The sequence below is a fragment of the Hoplias malabaricus genome, chromosome 3, assembly GCF_029633855.1.
Source record: "Hoplias malabaricus isolate fHopMal1 chromosome 3, fHopMal1.hap1, whole genome shotgun sequence".
NCBI classification, from domain to species: domain Eukaryota; kingdom Metazoa; phylum Chordata; class Actinopteri; order Characiformes; family Erythrinidae; genus Hoplias; species Hoplias malabaricus.
In genome coordinates, this window is record NC_089802.1 from 19,632,961 (window position 1) to 19,649,498 (window position 16,538).

Genomic DNA, 16,538 nt, shown 5'->3' on the forward strand with positions numbered 1-16,538 from the left:
GCAGATGTGCTATATTGCAAAATGACATATTTTCTTTTTTTTTTGAATGATTATCCTTGTAAAAAAAAGTGCAATATAAAAACTTAATAAAATATTAATCAATAAGCTGGTTCCAAAAAGTCAGTGACAGGCTGGATGTATGCATGAGAGTCTCATTGTCCCTGACTGTAAACTTTCATGGGTGTCTTTAAAACATGAGCTCTCCAAAGAGGTGAGGAGAGCCAAGAAAATGAGTTTAATATTTCAGGTGATCCAAATTCAAGAAGCCTTCAACTAGACATTAAATATGAAAAGTCACACTGAGAATGAGCTCATTATTATATTTCCCAAATGCTATTTTTTTCATTTCAACAATTTTTTTAGGACAATTAAAACGCTTTGATTAGTGATTAATCATGTCTCGATTAATAATCCTTTAGTTTAAAAGGAGAATCTTTACCTCTGGATAAATGTGCCACATGAAGCACTGTTTCACTGTTCTTTTACACATTCTAGTTTGTTTATGAGCAATACCAGACTTTCATAGAGCTGGAATAGAATGGTCTGTGTTTCATAACCACATTTTGGAACGACTCGACTGTGAGAACTGCAGTCAACTGGGACTTTTCAGATCCAATCATTGAATAGTCAGCTATTTAGTGTCTTCCCTATTTGGAACAGATCTGCCAAATCCTGATCCTTGTTTTCTTGTTTCGTTAGATCCAAATCTACTGTAACACAACTTGCTAATAAAAAGCATAATGAGCTAGAGTGGCACGGTAGTGCAAATTCCCAAAACACATGCTGGTAGGTGGACTGACGGTGTAAAATTGCCCATAGGTGTAAGTGTGTATATGACGTGTGAGATTCTCTAAGGTGAACAGTCATGTTTTCCTGCCTTGTGCCCAGTAATTCCCTGTAGGCTCTGGACCCACCTCACATCTGAGCAGGATGAAGTGGTTACCGACAATGAATGAATAATCTGGATGAGGCTTGTTTGATTGGGTCTGGGAGGCAACAAGCAAATGATCTCCAAGAACGATCTGTTTGGCACTATGCATCAATGTGAGAAGATAAATTCAATTAACAACGTGAATAAACTGAAATAGTTTCAGACACTGCCCAGAAATGTATCAACGGATTCTAATGATGACATGAATTTCACTTCCTCAGCTCAGCTGTTGAAAATGAAGCGAACACTTTTGTAAGAAACGCACCCAGACTTGTTTAAATGTCTGCGGAATGAGAACGTGGCTCTTACTGAGTCTTTTGAGGGAGGAGTACTTGTTGAGGTCAGCCTTCATGGCGGACTCGTAGGATGGAGGCAGGTGCGAGAGGCTCTGGAAGGAGCGGGAGAAGGACAGATCGTACGGCTCCGTCTGCGACGTGAGGATGCTGTTCATGCGCGTGCTCTCTGGAGGAGGATAACACAGCACAGCACAAGAAACATCAAGAGAACAGACGCACGGGGCAAATAAAAAACCGTAAAGGCATACTTCAGAGTTTCTCATGCTAAAGTCTATCACCTTCAATGGCTCCTGCACCCTCACGCTGACACACTAAGAAAAGAACAGAGCAAGTGTGATTTGGGTGGTGGAGTGCTGCAGTGACACTGTAGTGGTGGTGCTGTGTTAGTTTGTGTTGTTCTAGTATGAGAGGATCAGACACAGCAGGGCTGCTAGAGTTTTTGAAGCCCTCAGTGTCACTGCTGGAATTAGAATAGTCCACTAATAGCCAACAGCGTCCTGTGTCCACTGATGAAGGACTAGAGTGCGACCAACACAAACGCTGCAGCATCAGATGAGTTACTGTCTCTGATTTACACCTACAAGGTGGAACAACGATGTTGTTGTGTCTAAGAGAGTGAATAGTGATTGGACACATTGTTTTAAAACTCTAGACGCAGTGCTGTGTCTGATCCATTCGTATCAGTGTAACTCCTTAGTGGATGACCCTTGTCACTATAGCACTGATAATGATCCACCACCCAGAACCATACCTGCTCTGTGGTGGTCATGTGGGGGTCCTGACCATTGAAGAGCAGGGTGAAATGGGGATAAGAAACTATGCAGAGAAACAGGTGGACTACTATATGTAATTGTAGAACTACAAAGTGCTCCTATATGGTCAGTGCTGATAAAATGGACAGTGAGTGTAAATACAAGATAGGCGTTCCTAATCCAGTGATCGTTCAATGTGTATTAAAACCTCAGGAGTATACCTTTACTTATATTATCCACATCCATACTTTAATAACAAAGCCTGCTGGGGACAGACTGACATCGCTGTAGCATGGGTGCCATCACAAGTATGCAGGGACATCAGTGTACAGACCACTGTGGCCTGGCGGCTAAAATCAGAGTGAGAGACTGGCTGAGTTGCGCCCTGCATCTCCTCAGTGGATGACCCTTGTTTTGTGAGTGATGTGATGTGAGCGAGAGATGTGGAGGAGGAAAAGTTCCCCATTTCAGCACCCCCACCCTGCCCAACCCCAGTGTCCCCACTGTCCCTTTGGGCTGTGTGCCCGTCACGCCAGCCTGGACTCAGTCCTGGGATCGAGCCCTGGTTATAAATAGGGTAGGGACGAGCACAGAACACAGCTCCGAGACAAATACAGCACACCAGGGAGCCGGGAGGAGAGAGAAGAGTGTTTACACAACAGCGCTCACTCTTATTTTACACTCTGTTCAGCACATGCTGTGGGTTTTGCTTCTTTTAATCTGAAGCTACGGCTGGCAAAGTGCACAGCAAGGCATTAATCTTTATTTAAGTGAGGAGGAGGAGGGGGTGGTGGAGGAGTGGGTTTGGAAGGTGGGGGTCTGGGGCATTGAGTGTAATTCTACTGTAAAGAACAACTTACCATGCCTTAGAGATCTGTGAGCTAGCAAAAAAAACATGTATTTCAGTACAGGATGCTGGACTTAGGAAACGTAGGGATGCACCGATTCAGCTTTTTCTCCTAGAACATGTTCTGATATCAGAAACGTGATTGGCAGATGCAGAGTGCTGATCTGAGGCCAATTCTCTGTGAAGACATTCAAGTTTCACATTACACTGCAAATGTCAGAGACCACCATTTATTGATTTAGTCTTCTGTCAAAGCAGTTAGGTAAAAGTATTTAACAGAAAATTACACAGATGCCCAGAACACAAGTAAAATATCAAAGTTTTCAGCATTTTCCTAAATGGATTATTGGTCTTTTGTTCTCATTAAAATCTTCTTGACCCTTACATATAATTTCAACCCCATATTGTCCCTTCTTAAGACTGAAGCTTTAAATAATGGATATTTCAGTGTGAAATAAAAGAATCAATGTAGTGTCTATCGATAATCACTAAAAAATAAATGCTAGAATTTGTTAGCCATATTTAATATGTAGTTCAAAATTATTAAAGCATAATCTACATTCTGAACTTAACAGTAGCAATGTTGTGTTTACATCGTTAAATAGACCTGCTAATAGATAACTAGATTATATAAAGTGAGTGAATTATGGGAGTACGTTGTGGCCAAATTTGGTAAAATTAATAATTAGCATTAAATTTAGTGTTAACATGCATTTGACAGCACAAACTATTTTTACAATCAGCCATGTTCAGTCAGATTAAAACAAATGTAATCTCCCATGCAGTGTTGAGATTTATTAAATGGCTACTTTGTGCTGGACGTCTGCATTTTGTTGTGATTGACAAGTCTCTTTGGCCAATCAAAGCTCTGCCTAGTTTACATATCATGGTTTAGTCAAAATTCAGCTCGCTTGGAACAACAAGTGAGCAGGGACAAAAAAAGTATCTGGTTCCTGGAACCAGGGACAACATTTACCTAATGGAAAAAGCAAAAAAGCAGAGTAGAGCTGAGTCAAGTAATGTAGGTACCACAAAATGAAAAAGCACCATTAGTAGAGCTTGACTGTCTTCTTTCTCTCAAAGTTAAAAGTTGTAAGTACTGTGTATCTGACGAAGAACCTTAGTGGTCCATATGGTCTTGTATGTTTGCTAAGAGCTCCATTTTCTCGTTTGATAAATTTTGTTTTGGAATCTCTTGTGTTTTCTTTTATCTCATTTCCAGAGAAGCATCACATAATGGCAGTTTTGACTGGAAAGTAAATAAATGAAGGACAGTCCCTGACTTTTGCCCAGTAGAGAAGATCATCCAAGAACATCGTGAAAATTTTGCTGCAAAATTTTATTAGAAAATATGGTCTTCAATACTGATCGGTGCATCACTACAAGAACGTGTACACTGCAGCAGAGACGAAAGCAACTATGATGCCTTTGTAATGCTGCATAATATTCTTTTATTCTTTAAACATTGTTATTAACACAGCTTTTTCATTCCTTAATAAAATCAAAAGGTCTGAAAGGTAACAGCAAATATCAGCTACAAATGTCAGTGTGGCAGGATGAGCAGCTACACCTCTGCGTTATTGAGAGAAAGTTCCATGGCCGTAAACAGAATTAGCCTTGGCTGAGAAAAGAGCAATAACAGGCTTTGTCATATAACAACCAATCTGCGGAAAAATCTTTGGAGCTTGTTAGAGAGTGCTATCCATCTTCTCACTCCCCTCCGGTCGAATTGAAGCAGCTCACCAAAGGCTGTGATTTAATCGTTTCACTAACAAGATGAGCTAGTGCGAGTTCTTTCTAGCCTCCGCATTTTAAGGGCACCGGTCGAAAGCTTCATCCACGAATATCTCCCGCTCTCCCTTCAGCTTTTGATCAGTGTGTGTTCATTAGGTGAGAAAAACACAGAGAGAGAACAAATATCGCATGTCAGCTTGTTTTTACATGTTGTCCCTGCAACCCCCCCACCCCCACGACCTGTTCATCTGCCTCAGTTGATTCCTCAGTTGTGCCACGAGTGTTAGCGTGAGCACTGCGGAGAGCTTAATGACCATACTGGCCCTCTTTCCTCTCTAGAACAAGATTACAAAGGCGAAAGTTGACTCTAAGTAAAAGGCATCTGAAGAGAAAGAGTGAGAGAGAGTGAGAGAGATGCTTTAAGTGACAGATCATTCTAACCATCTCCCCCGGGTGATGTTCAAAAATAATAGGCAGAAAAACATTCTCTTCTTCCACTCCCTTTCAGTTGTCTTTTGCCTGGCTCCCTTATTCCTACCAAGCCTCCCGACACATCATCCCAAAGCAGAGCCTCGTTTTGATCACAGCTGTCACTCTCGATTAAAGTGGGAGGAGAGAAATCTACTCATTGTTATGACAATTAATTCAGGCCAAATAATGAACAATGAAAGCAATGAAAAACTGAAAAAAAAACTGTTAATAGATTTTTTTTAACTGGCCTGGAAAAAGAACAACAAAGGAGTAAGAAATTCATTAGCCATAACATAAAAGACACCTCTGTGTTTCTAAACTTTTTATCTTTTTCCAGCTACACTGATCATACAGGAGCATTTCATATATCCACAATTACACACTATACTCCATCTGTTGCTCTGTATACTAGCCCCATTGCACCCTGTCCTTTAATGATCAGGACCCCCACACAGCAGGTGTTATTTGCAGTGCAGTGACACTGACAAGGTGGTGTTGTGTTAGTGTGTGTTGTGCTGGTAAAAGTGGATCAGATACAGCAGTGCTGCTGAATTTTACAAACCCTTCAGTGTCACTGCTGGACTGAGAATCGTCCGCCAACCAAAAATATCCAGCCAACAGTGTGCTGTGGGCGGAATTCTCAGTCCACTAATGAAGGACTAGAGGACGGCCTTCACTAACTGTGCAGTAACAGATGGGATACTCTCTCTGACATCTACAAGGTGGACCAACAGGTAGGTGTGTCTAATGGGATGGACAGTGACTGAACACAGTGTTTAAAAACTCTAGTAGCACTGATGTGTCAGATCTACTCTTACCAACACCACACCCACTAACATTCCACTACCACGTCAGAGTCACTGCAGTGCTGAGAATGATCACACAATCATTCCTGTACTGTAGTGGTCTTAATAAGTCCCTTACTAGTGAAAAATAGTCTGAAATTGGGAGTGCACAAGGAGTACGGTCTATAATTGCAGAACAACAAAGTACACTTATATGGTCAGTGACTGGAACAGCAAAAGCATTCTAATACTTTGGCTGATCTGTGAAAATACTACACAGATATATCAATACAGAGGTATCAATCTGTCTTTGTATTAGTATTAGGCCAGTAAGAGAATTTAAAGATCCTTTATATTAATATTAATTATTATCACTAATCCTTACCAATTCATCAAAAAGAGACATTTTAAATCAACGATTAATTTTGTTTAATAGATTAATCAGGATTGTTCTGCTGTTACAAATATCATTATAAATATAACACTGATAAATTCACCTTCCCCTTAGAACATTTAGCTTAAATGCTGAACATGTATATGGGACTATAATCTTTGCAGTGTGTTCAATGCTATAACGAAAGGTACTAGTAAATGCTAGTATTTTCAAAGAGAAAATTATGTCCTGAATTTGGACTTACAACAGTAAAATATCACAGAAGGATTATATGTGACTTGTTAGCTGGGAACTGGCAGAATGACCAGGTGAGACATTTGAATTCTGGGCACCTCTCTGGCCTGCAAAGTGGACCGTGTCCTCCACAGAACATTAACTCAAATCAAGGTGCACTGTGCGCTCCTGCTTCTGACAGTGTGGAAGATGGACAGTGCAACTGGCTTGTTCAAAGAACCATCAGGTTTGGAGGCAGGTGGTGATAAAATAACAAGCCAAAAAAAAAAAAACAATATGGTAAAAGACATGCTTCAGTTACAGGTGTATTTGTTTCTGTTGTATGGTATGTTTGCTGAAGTGATGGAGACAGCAATTCTTACCATTTTTAGGTGTTCGAGTGGGGCTACTGAGACCCAGATGATTGTAGTTGTGCTGATGGGTGCCTGCAGAAGAAGCAATGACAGGTCTGGTTTGCAATTGAAATAAAAAAATGAACTCTTATCTAGTACACAATTGTCCCAGATAGGAGAAATGGTGCATTGGGGAAAGAAAAAGTTTGTGTAATTGTAATAAACAGTATGGAGAAGCACACATAAGTTGAAGCAGCAATGAGGATGGAAGAGCAATAACCTACAGAGCTTTACAGAGGTGAGGTGTCAAGCAGGAAAGTTCACACAGGGGAAAAGGAAGGTTAGATTGTTGCACAAATCAAGGAGTTTTCATGTGTTCTAACATGATCACAGGTATATACATCACATCAAATAGTGTATATACATTGTGTATAGATATTCCCTCGTGATTGTATACTTAGGCCCTTCTTATAATGGCCAGAAAATGCAATTCCTGCCTGTTTTGAAGTGCCCTCAATACATTTCTCCTTTAATAAAAAAAGCTATTTGTGTCTGTTTTATCTCATCACAAGTATGCATTCTTTTAACAACATCTGCTTCTTGCCTGTTTTTCAGTGCAGCCAAAAATAAAGACAGCATGGGACTTCACCACGATGATTGAAAACACAGCAGCACATAGAAACCTCCAGTTCAACATGCTGATCCATTACTCTGCCCAGTGTATACATGCATACATCCCTGTGGGCAGATTTTAAAGTGAACATTTTAATGTATACGCAACACATACAGTACCAGTCAAAAGTTTGGACACACACATCATGTCATTAGTTATTGGTGGAAAAGGTCTATTCACTGTATAGAACTGTGTACCAGCCCTACCTCTGGAGACCAAAGTTATGGTCTCAAACGCATTAAGAAGGTGAGCAGTTCCTTCAATTAACTCTTGACGAGGCCACAGCTGTGCACTGAAAACCATTCCAGGTGATTACCTCATGAAGCCGATTGAGAGAATGCAAAACGTGTGCAAAGCTATCATCAAAGCAAAAGGTGGCAAATTTGAGGATTATAAAGTATAATACTTTGAGGATCCTAGTATAAAACATTTAACACTTTTTTGTTTACTACATACTTCCACATGTTCCTTCATAATTTTAATGTCTTCCATATTCATTTACAATGTAGAAAATAATAAAAGCCTTCACAATAGTTTTCACAATATGTGAAAAATGGCCCAAAGCAAAGGAAACGCTCCCTGAGTGGGCATGTCCAAACATTTCACTGGTACTGTACACTCTACATAAGGTAAGATAGGATTAAGGCCCTATACTATGGAGTCAAAAAAGGATAAATAGATTTTGAGCTTGTAAAACAATACTTAGAGATATAATGGAATTTGTAACTCTTCAAATTTAAAACAACAACAATAATACTAATATAAATACAGAAATGTGGAAAAAATATTTGTAATGTATAGAAATGATTTTTAAATGTGTAGAACAGATTTGCATTTGTAAATCAAATGTTGTGAATGTGTGAACCAGTACCTCTCAAATTGCTTAAAATTTGCCAGAGCAAACATTTATGAAGTTCCAAATGTGACCGTGAGAGTTTTTCAATGTGGTGGAAAAATCCACACATTCACCATCTCTGCTGCTTGTGTGAATCTCTTTTTGCAGTCGTGGATTTTTGACCCTGTTTTGACGGCCAATTGATGGACCAATAGGTAAGCTTTAGCTGGACCAATCAGATTGCGAGGTTTGTTTAACCAATCAGAACACTGATTTTTTGCTGTCAACCATGGTGCTTTTACACCAAAAGAACTCCGCTCCTTGAACCAGTTCCGTTCCTGATACTTGGATCCTTGGTTCTTTCCAGTGAACTGCTGTGTTTCTACACATTAAGAGGAGAACCAGGAATACATCATCTGAATTTTGCATGTGTGTAGTTGCTCAAACACAGTTACAAATTCCATTACATCTGTGAGTATTGTTTTACAAGCTCAAAATCTTTTTGACTCCATACTATGCTGATAAGCTGTGTATGCTGCCAAATCAACTGCTGAAATTTTTTGATAAATCTTTGTTGTTTATCTGAATTAGTTCTGCTATCTCTCATCATGCCTGCTGGTATCTATGCAGTCAGCAGCAGACTGGAATGTGATGAGCGAGTGATCAGCCTGCAGAAGTCCAGGCTTTTTCTTCAGAGGCCATAGTGGGTCTGAGGCAGACTTGAGGCCTCATTGAACTTAGGGGTGAGCCATGATGAATGGCAGCAATTCTGAGGTGGCTTTAATGCCCCAGTTCAGAGCATGTGATGAATGACAAAATTCTGGCACAGATCCTGTGACTGTCTTGGGGGGGACTGCTGTTGTACCTGTTTACAGACATGTTTACCTTCCCTCACTTTCTCTCTTTCAGGGATTAGAACAGATTTTCCTGGAAAACACATTAATGCCATTCAAGGTTACACTGTAAAAATGTAATTGTAGTCAATAATGGAAGAAGGTTCCATCAGTTAAGCACTTTGGACATCTAGGGAAGATAAATAAGATGATTTTAACGGTAGAAACCATGCGGTATATTAGCTGCCACCTGTGGTGATTAATGGAGTAGTCATTTTGAGATACCTCGGCACCATTGTAGATAATCACCCAGGCTTTGTGGGAGGAGAAATGTGGTTTTATATATAATAGAAATCTGTAGCTACTGTGCATTGATCAAAATAACAGTATCTGCTGTCAGGGTGAAGGCTGGCACATGCTGACAGTAAATAAACACTACTGGAGAGCTCAACATGCTTAGAGAAGAATGCTACCAGCTGTTTCTGATGAGGCAGCTAACCAGTGGCACCAGCAGCCAAAATTGTGTATGCACACTGTGTACAATTTTTGTGGTTATGTTCATCTTTATTATATTTTTAATTCAATTTTGACAACAGCATGTCAACTGGATTTTAACTAAATGATCTGCTTGAGAATGAGATGTGATTTTACCAGTCAAGAAAGAATGAGGGCAACAAAGGGATAAGTGTGGCACCATAAGGACCTGAACAGATTTTTGGGCCACAACATATTTAGTTGCACAATGGGAGAGGTGAAAAAATATCACAATTTTGAGGTCAGTGAATACAGCGTGCAGCAAGTAAACATGGCCTTTTTTGAATGTACTTTTTTGATTTTTGAATGTTGTAGTTCTACAATTACAGACTGCAGTTCACCTGTCCATCCCCAGTTTACCCTGCTCTTCAATGGTCAGGACCCCCACAGGGCCACCACAGAGCAGGTGAGATTTGGGTGGTGAATCATTCTCCAAGCTCCAAGCTCCAAGTAACACTGATATGGTGGTGGTGTGTGTTGCCCTGGATCAGACACAGCAGTGCTGCTCAAGTGTCAGATGAGCTACTGTCTCTGACTTTACATCTACAAAGTTGACCAATGAGGTTGGTGAGTGTCTAACAGAGTGGAAAGTGAGCTGACACAGTGTTGAAAAACTACAGCAGCACTGCTGTTTCTGATCCACTTCTACCAGTGCAACACGCCATTGCAGCACTGAGAATGATCCACCACCCAAATCACACCTGCTCTTTGGCAGCGATGACCATTGAAGCAGGGTGAAATGGGGATAAGAAAGTATGTAGAGAAACAGGTGGACTACTATATGTAATTGTAGAATTACAAAGTGCTCCTTATGATCAGTGGAGCTGATAAAATGGTCAGTGAGTGTAGATACAAGGCAGGTGTCACTAGTCCAAGGATCTTATTGCTTGCTCGCTTGCTATCTATCTATCTATCTGTTTTTCTGCTTACTGACTGTCTGTCCCTTGGTATGTTAATCTACCTAACAGTAATGGTTCAATAAAGTCTCCGTAAAACCCACTGCAAAGTCCCTGCAGTACTCAATCCAGCTCCATAGCATCTTGTAATTAAAAGCAGTGAAGTTCAAGAGATGAAGAAGTTAAGGGCCATTAAAGAAGCCATCATGCTGCCCAAATAATGTGACTACCAGGTAAATGGGTGTGTGTACACCGCCGCACAAGCAGATGAGAAGCCCAAGCTGGGTAGCTGGTGGTGAGGGCTAATTAATAAGAAGCACAGTCCAGTTCAGTGATCTGGCTTTAATCTGGGGACCAATTAGTTGCTTTTTGAGAGGCAGAACAGTTGAAGCCCGGACTGCAGCTGGGAGGTCTGCTCTCTCTGACACGCTGTCACACTTTCAGCCTCACTCTGACCAGGAGCCCACAAGAGCCATTTAACAACAAGGAGGAGCCGCGGCAGGGCGGCCGTGACGTGGCAGAGGGGCAGCGGGGTTAATTATCATCTTAAAGTACTCCAGCAGCGCCTGTCTATTACTGTGCTCCCTTCCCTGTGAAATTTCATCAGAGCAGACTCAGGGTGGGCAGCTGGCTTTTCTTATGTAGATGTGTCCCTTATGTTAAAGGTGTACAGAAAAGTGAGTCAATTGTTTCATTCATGGTACACTATAAACCCTAAGACTACTTTTAAGGTGGACACGGCTGTTCATTTGTGCAGAATCAGTCTATTGTTATCTTTTAGAAAAGCATAGAATGAATTGGGAAACTTTGGAGCAGTTGCACACGAGTTTGTCACTATGACCATTTGTTTGTCCCAGCTACAGTGGTATAATCCTCCCCAGCATTGGAAGCTATTTGTCTGTCAGTAGAGGAGATCCGACTGCTTCCCAAGTAGCATACGTCACAGATAAAACTAAAAATACTGCACTCAAACAGTAATTAGACAATATTTCAAGAGGGAAATGTGAACATAATAGCTGAATAAAATTATTTTCAACATACATCACACTGCAAGAATGCAGCAACCATTATTTTATGACCTAGTGCCCTACGGAGGGTGTAGGGAGACATTTGGGATTCCGTCCCTTAACCGTGGTTTGGAAACATCGCCAATCATTCACATTTTCAGACAGGGAGAATTACTTTACTAATATATAAACCAAATCAGAGAAATCATTTAGGCAGACTGTCACAATAAAACCTTATCCTTCAAGAATCTATTTTTGTTCCATTCTGTGAAATCAGATTATTTACCCTGTAAATGGGTGAAAAAATTGCACAAAAGTTGCTTGTGTCAATAGTCTCCTACATGCTAAATCCACATGAGTGAAATAAGATGATTACTGAAGCTCGTATATGATCTGTGTATGAATAAATCACTCAGATAGTCCCAAGAACAGAGAAACGGATTAGAGTCTTAACAGATTTCCATTAGATCCTATGATGCTAATAGTATGAAATGCTAATATGGCTAACAGTGGATAACAGCCTTTTTTAGGTCCCTATCTGGAATCATCAGGCACAAAGCAGGAACATGCCTTAGAGGGGGCATATCAACAAATATATTATTTGTTATATACTGTATACAGTATAAGCATTTTTGTATGTAAGTGTGGCGAGCTCAAGCTTCTCAGAGGGAGGAGAGGACTTGAGGCAGTGTTAAAGATCTGACCTGCAGACTCCAAAGGACAGATGGGGTCAAACCATTGCTATGAGTCATGTAGTTCACAGAAGGCACTTAAGAAACAGTATTAAAAACACTGGTAGACGCGCCAGTGGTCATGCGGAATTGTAGCTGCCCTTGTTTTGTCGTGCAATCTACTTTGTTGTGAATCATGTACAGCCCACGTTGTTGATGGGTTTGGCCTTTCAAAACAAAAACAGTATAGAGAGCAGTGATCGCTGATCCAGCGCCTACGGCTAAACGAATCCTCACATCGCACACATTCCTTTTTCACACCTAATATATCCTGACAACAACACTCCTGCCAGTGTGCATAATATCCAGATGGTACGCCAATGATTCAGTAGTCTGACATTTCTCTTGCATATTCACGAGAGGGAAAACTGCATCGGCATCACACGGAGTGACGTGCTTGATGTGTATCCTATATTCCAACAAAATCGTTCAGCTATTGGGTATACTCTCCTGGACAAATCATCCGTCATGTTAAAGCTCCTCACTTTATCACTCCTTCCTCATATCTGAGAACCCCTTTCAAAGTTCAGCTGAGGCTGGAAGGCTTTTAAGTCCAATATTTTTTTGTGCACAGACACGCAAACTTAATCTAATGAAAATAAACAACCTACCCCCCAAAAAAGGCACAAAATGTCCATGATTTGCATAAGCAATTACCTCCAAAACACATCAAAATCTCATTCTGCATGAATCATTCCATGACATTAAACCCCAGCAGAGACTGAGACTCAAACTACAGTGGATGCCTGTGTTTTGAATAATAACCACAATAAACATATAAAATTTGCTGATCAAATTAAAATATATAATAATAATAATAATAATAATAATAATAATAATAATAATAAATCAAGTGCAACCAAATAAACAAGGTCATAAAAGAACATTTGCATGAACAGCTGTGTAGCCTCCAGTGTTGTGTTCCCTGCCTTCACCCTCAGGCCAAGCCAGGCTTGTTTGGATGCAACTGCAACACAAAGCTGCCTCCTTAATAACCACAGCATGCCACTATCTGAAGTCAGGACCCTTTTTCTACTTCTTCTGCTTCTTCATGTCTGGTAAAAAATCAACACTGTTTCCCCAGCTCACAGTAATGTTGTCTCAGCATGTACAAGAACAGTTGGAAAATAGTTGTTTCGCCTTTGATTAAAGAGGAAAATAAAAGCAAAGCCATCTGCTCAAGTAACTCAGTGTCAAAATCTGAAATGAGTGGCATATGTTGCAAAATGTCAAAAAATATCTTAAATATAATCTGCATATGCAAATATTTCTAATTATGGGATTGAGTAAGAATATCATAAGATTCAACAAATGTTTAGTTGGTTTTACATTATTTAAGTGATTTTATCTAGATAAAAATCAATTGGCAGATTATCTGCAGTATTTCTTAAAACATGTCACATAAAAACACATTTACACATGCTCTCTATCGACAATACCTTAAAAATAAATAAATAAGTAAATAAATAAAAATGCACCATTTGACACACTTACAATACTAAGTAACACTTTATAATACAGTCCATATTTTAGAGTGTAATTTCCCAATAGGTACAGTGTATGTTCTCTGGACTTTCAGTGTAATATTCTGCATTTTAGAGTGTTCTTACATTACAACAGTACCATCTCTTTGAGTATCAGTACATAATACTCAGCTGTTCATGGAAATACTAGTATGTGTATATATAAAAAAGGTACATTGTAAATTCTGGGAAATCAAATGGTAGACACTAACCTGCCAGTTGTAATTCTTTTGTTGCTTGCTGTACATAAAATTTAACACAAAGAGAAACAACTCACTATTATGTACTGATACTTATGGAGAAGATGCACTGTACGTTCCAGGAAAGTACACTCTAAAACAGGGAATATTACACTGGGTTCATGGAATGCATTAAGTACAGGGAAATTAAACTCTAAAATACCTATTGCTCTTACACCTCTTAATGAGAAATATATAGATGATAAAGATACATTGATTAGATAACTTGACCTGGCAAATAATATAAATATAATTTTTTGGCATGTATCATCCACCATGGGTTTGCCGGTCAGTCTTTTTGGGGGTATATTAGTTACTGATCCCTAGGATGTGGATTGGATCTAGCCAAAAATAGCAGAATCACCACTCAATCTTGTACAAGCTTAACCATTTTTTTCAACAATTTTCCATTCTGTTCATTTTTTCCCCTGTGCCACAATGCAAAATAAAGGCCCGTGCCATTTAATTACCAAAGCCATGTGTGAAGTACGGGGCAGGGCCGGAGAGGTACGGGAGCCTGGCCCCACTGGGCGTGTTGACAGGCCCAATGCAGTCCTCCTGCCCTTCTCCTCCTGCTCTGATAGACAGAGGGGCCAGTGAGCCACTGGGGGTTGGCATTTAGCGACTGACAAAGAGCATTAACATTTAATTGCAGAATGTTAAATGCCATAATGGTCATTCATGCAGGCAGATTTTGGCCTAAAAATTAAGTGCAGATTGCTCTAGCAATCTGATATCTGAATTCCCCCCAGTGCCATAGCCCTTATACCACAAAACCATGTTGAAAACACAGTACATGCCTCCAGAACTTTGCCCTGGTCCGCTCAATTATTAAAAAATATTAAAAAAGCAGTACATAATATTTTATCTCCAACTATAAGAGCATACACTAATATTACTACAATTTAGCACTTTATGAATGTGCATATTTATTATTATAAATCAAATTGCTATGTAGTCCCTGAAAGAACCAGTTTATGTTCCATAGAGCAGATCTCGCACATGTGGGAGGCTACATTTGTTCTGAAAATATCCACTGTTATTTGTTTAGGCTAGTGTTCATTTCACACAAACAAACAATTATTTAACATTCCTCACCACTGTGGCATTGCATAAGAGTAGAAACAAAAATTGTTGGATAAGAAGACAAATTAATATAATGCATCTGAACTGGAAACGAAAGGGGTATTTGCTAGTACGGACTACGCCCATAAAGGCTGTTTTTGGGGAGTTCAGGGTGGCTTCGGAATACATATGATGCCAAACCCTCTGTTGTTTAGATTAATACAAGAAAAAGGGTAGGAGGTGGGAGTGAGTTTGTCCGACAAGAAAATGACGTGACGAATGACAAATATTTAGGGCTGAGGGGAGGAGTTCGGGCGTGGTCCTACTCCCAAAATGATGTTCATTATCTTCAATAATATTAAATAAATTTAACCAAAACATCCTGTGTAATTTGAGTAATGTTTAATGCCTTTCATCATTTAACACAAACATTTCTATTACTTTGCCTTTAATGATAGTTTTGTGTCCCATTCTTCTTTGAAGGAGCAACTTGCCATTTTCTTGAATTAATTAATTTTTCATGTTATAAAACATCCATTACACTGATATTTTGTGACCTGGGTGTATTAGATGTTCTGCTCTATAAAATGTTTTACAGCCCTTGTCCATTCATTTTCATATATTTATTCTTAGCATGAACCTGAAAGTTTAATAGTAACTGTGCTCTGAAATTGTGCAGAGAAAATGAAGGTTTTCTTTTTTGAGAGACTTTTAAATGCTGTCCACCGCTGTCTTCAGTTTTGTTTTAGTTGGGTGGGACTAAATATATTTTACATGACATCATGCTTCCCAAAAAAACTATCACAGTTAATGTTTGAAGGTTGTTTGCTATGATGATGCTGACATGCCTTTGCAATTCTGAGCAAGAAACACTCATTTAGCTACTTTACTTAACTGTATAGCTATATACACTAATGTATATGTAATATATCACTGATGGTTTCTTATTTCATGGCATTACTTTAAAGAAGCACTGCATAGTATGTTTACCTTAAAGTTACAGGTTTAACATCACTGTGTTGTTTCACTGACCTGTAACTAGAAAATATAGCCTCTGTTGTTGCTACTTCATGCTCAGCACTTTGGAAACTGCACTATGTAATTTTTCAGGAGGGTAAAGACCTAACCCCCACCCTCCTAAGCGTCCCTCAGGACAGTAGTGTAAAAATGAAATTTACTCTGCAATTGTAGGGGGGAGCCCAGGATGAAAAATGCCAAATATTTCCTAGTGCTTTTTTAAGACTAAAATACATTCTTATTTACTTAAAACCAATTGGAAAGAAGCTTTAAATATGGCCAGCCCCATTGTGCTGGACCATGCTATGGAGCATTAACTGGTTGATTCGGTAACTACAAAGCTATAACATCCATTATCTTGTGAGTTGCACTTTATATAAAAGCTAAAAATATAATAATCATTTAAAAA

General features: G+C 39.5%; 1 protein-coding gene across 1 annotated transcript in view; it reads right to left on the reverse strand.

Annotated features, from left to right (window-relative positions):
- The window catches only part of shisa6 (shisa family member 6), a 98,226-nt gene that overhangs the window by 14,035 nt on the left and 67,653 nt on the right, over window positions 1–16,538 (reverse strand). The window contains exons 5-7 of the mRNA XM_066666588.1: window positions 6,807–6,869; window positions 2,840–2,860; window positions 1,241–1,393 (exon numbers count right to left, since the gene is read on the reverse strand). Coding sequence (XP_066522685.1) covers window positions 1,241–1,393; window positions 2,840–2,860; window positions 6,807–6,869 — 237 coding nt within the window. The remainder of the gene's footprint in view (window positions 1–1,240; window positions 1,394–2,839; window positions 2,861–6,806; window positions 6,870–16,538) is intronic.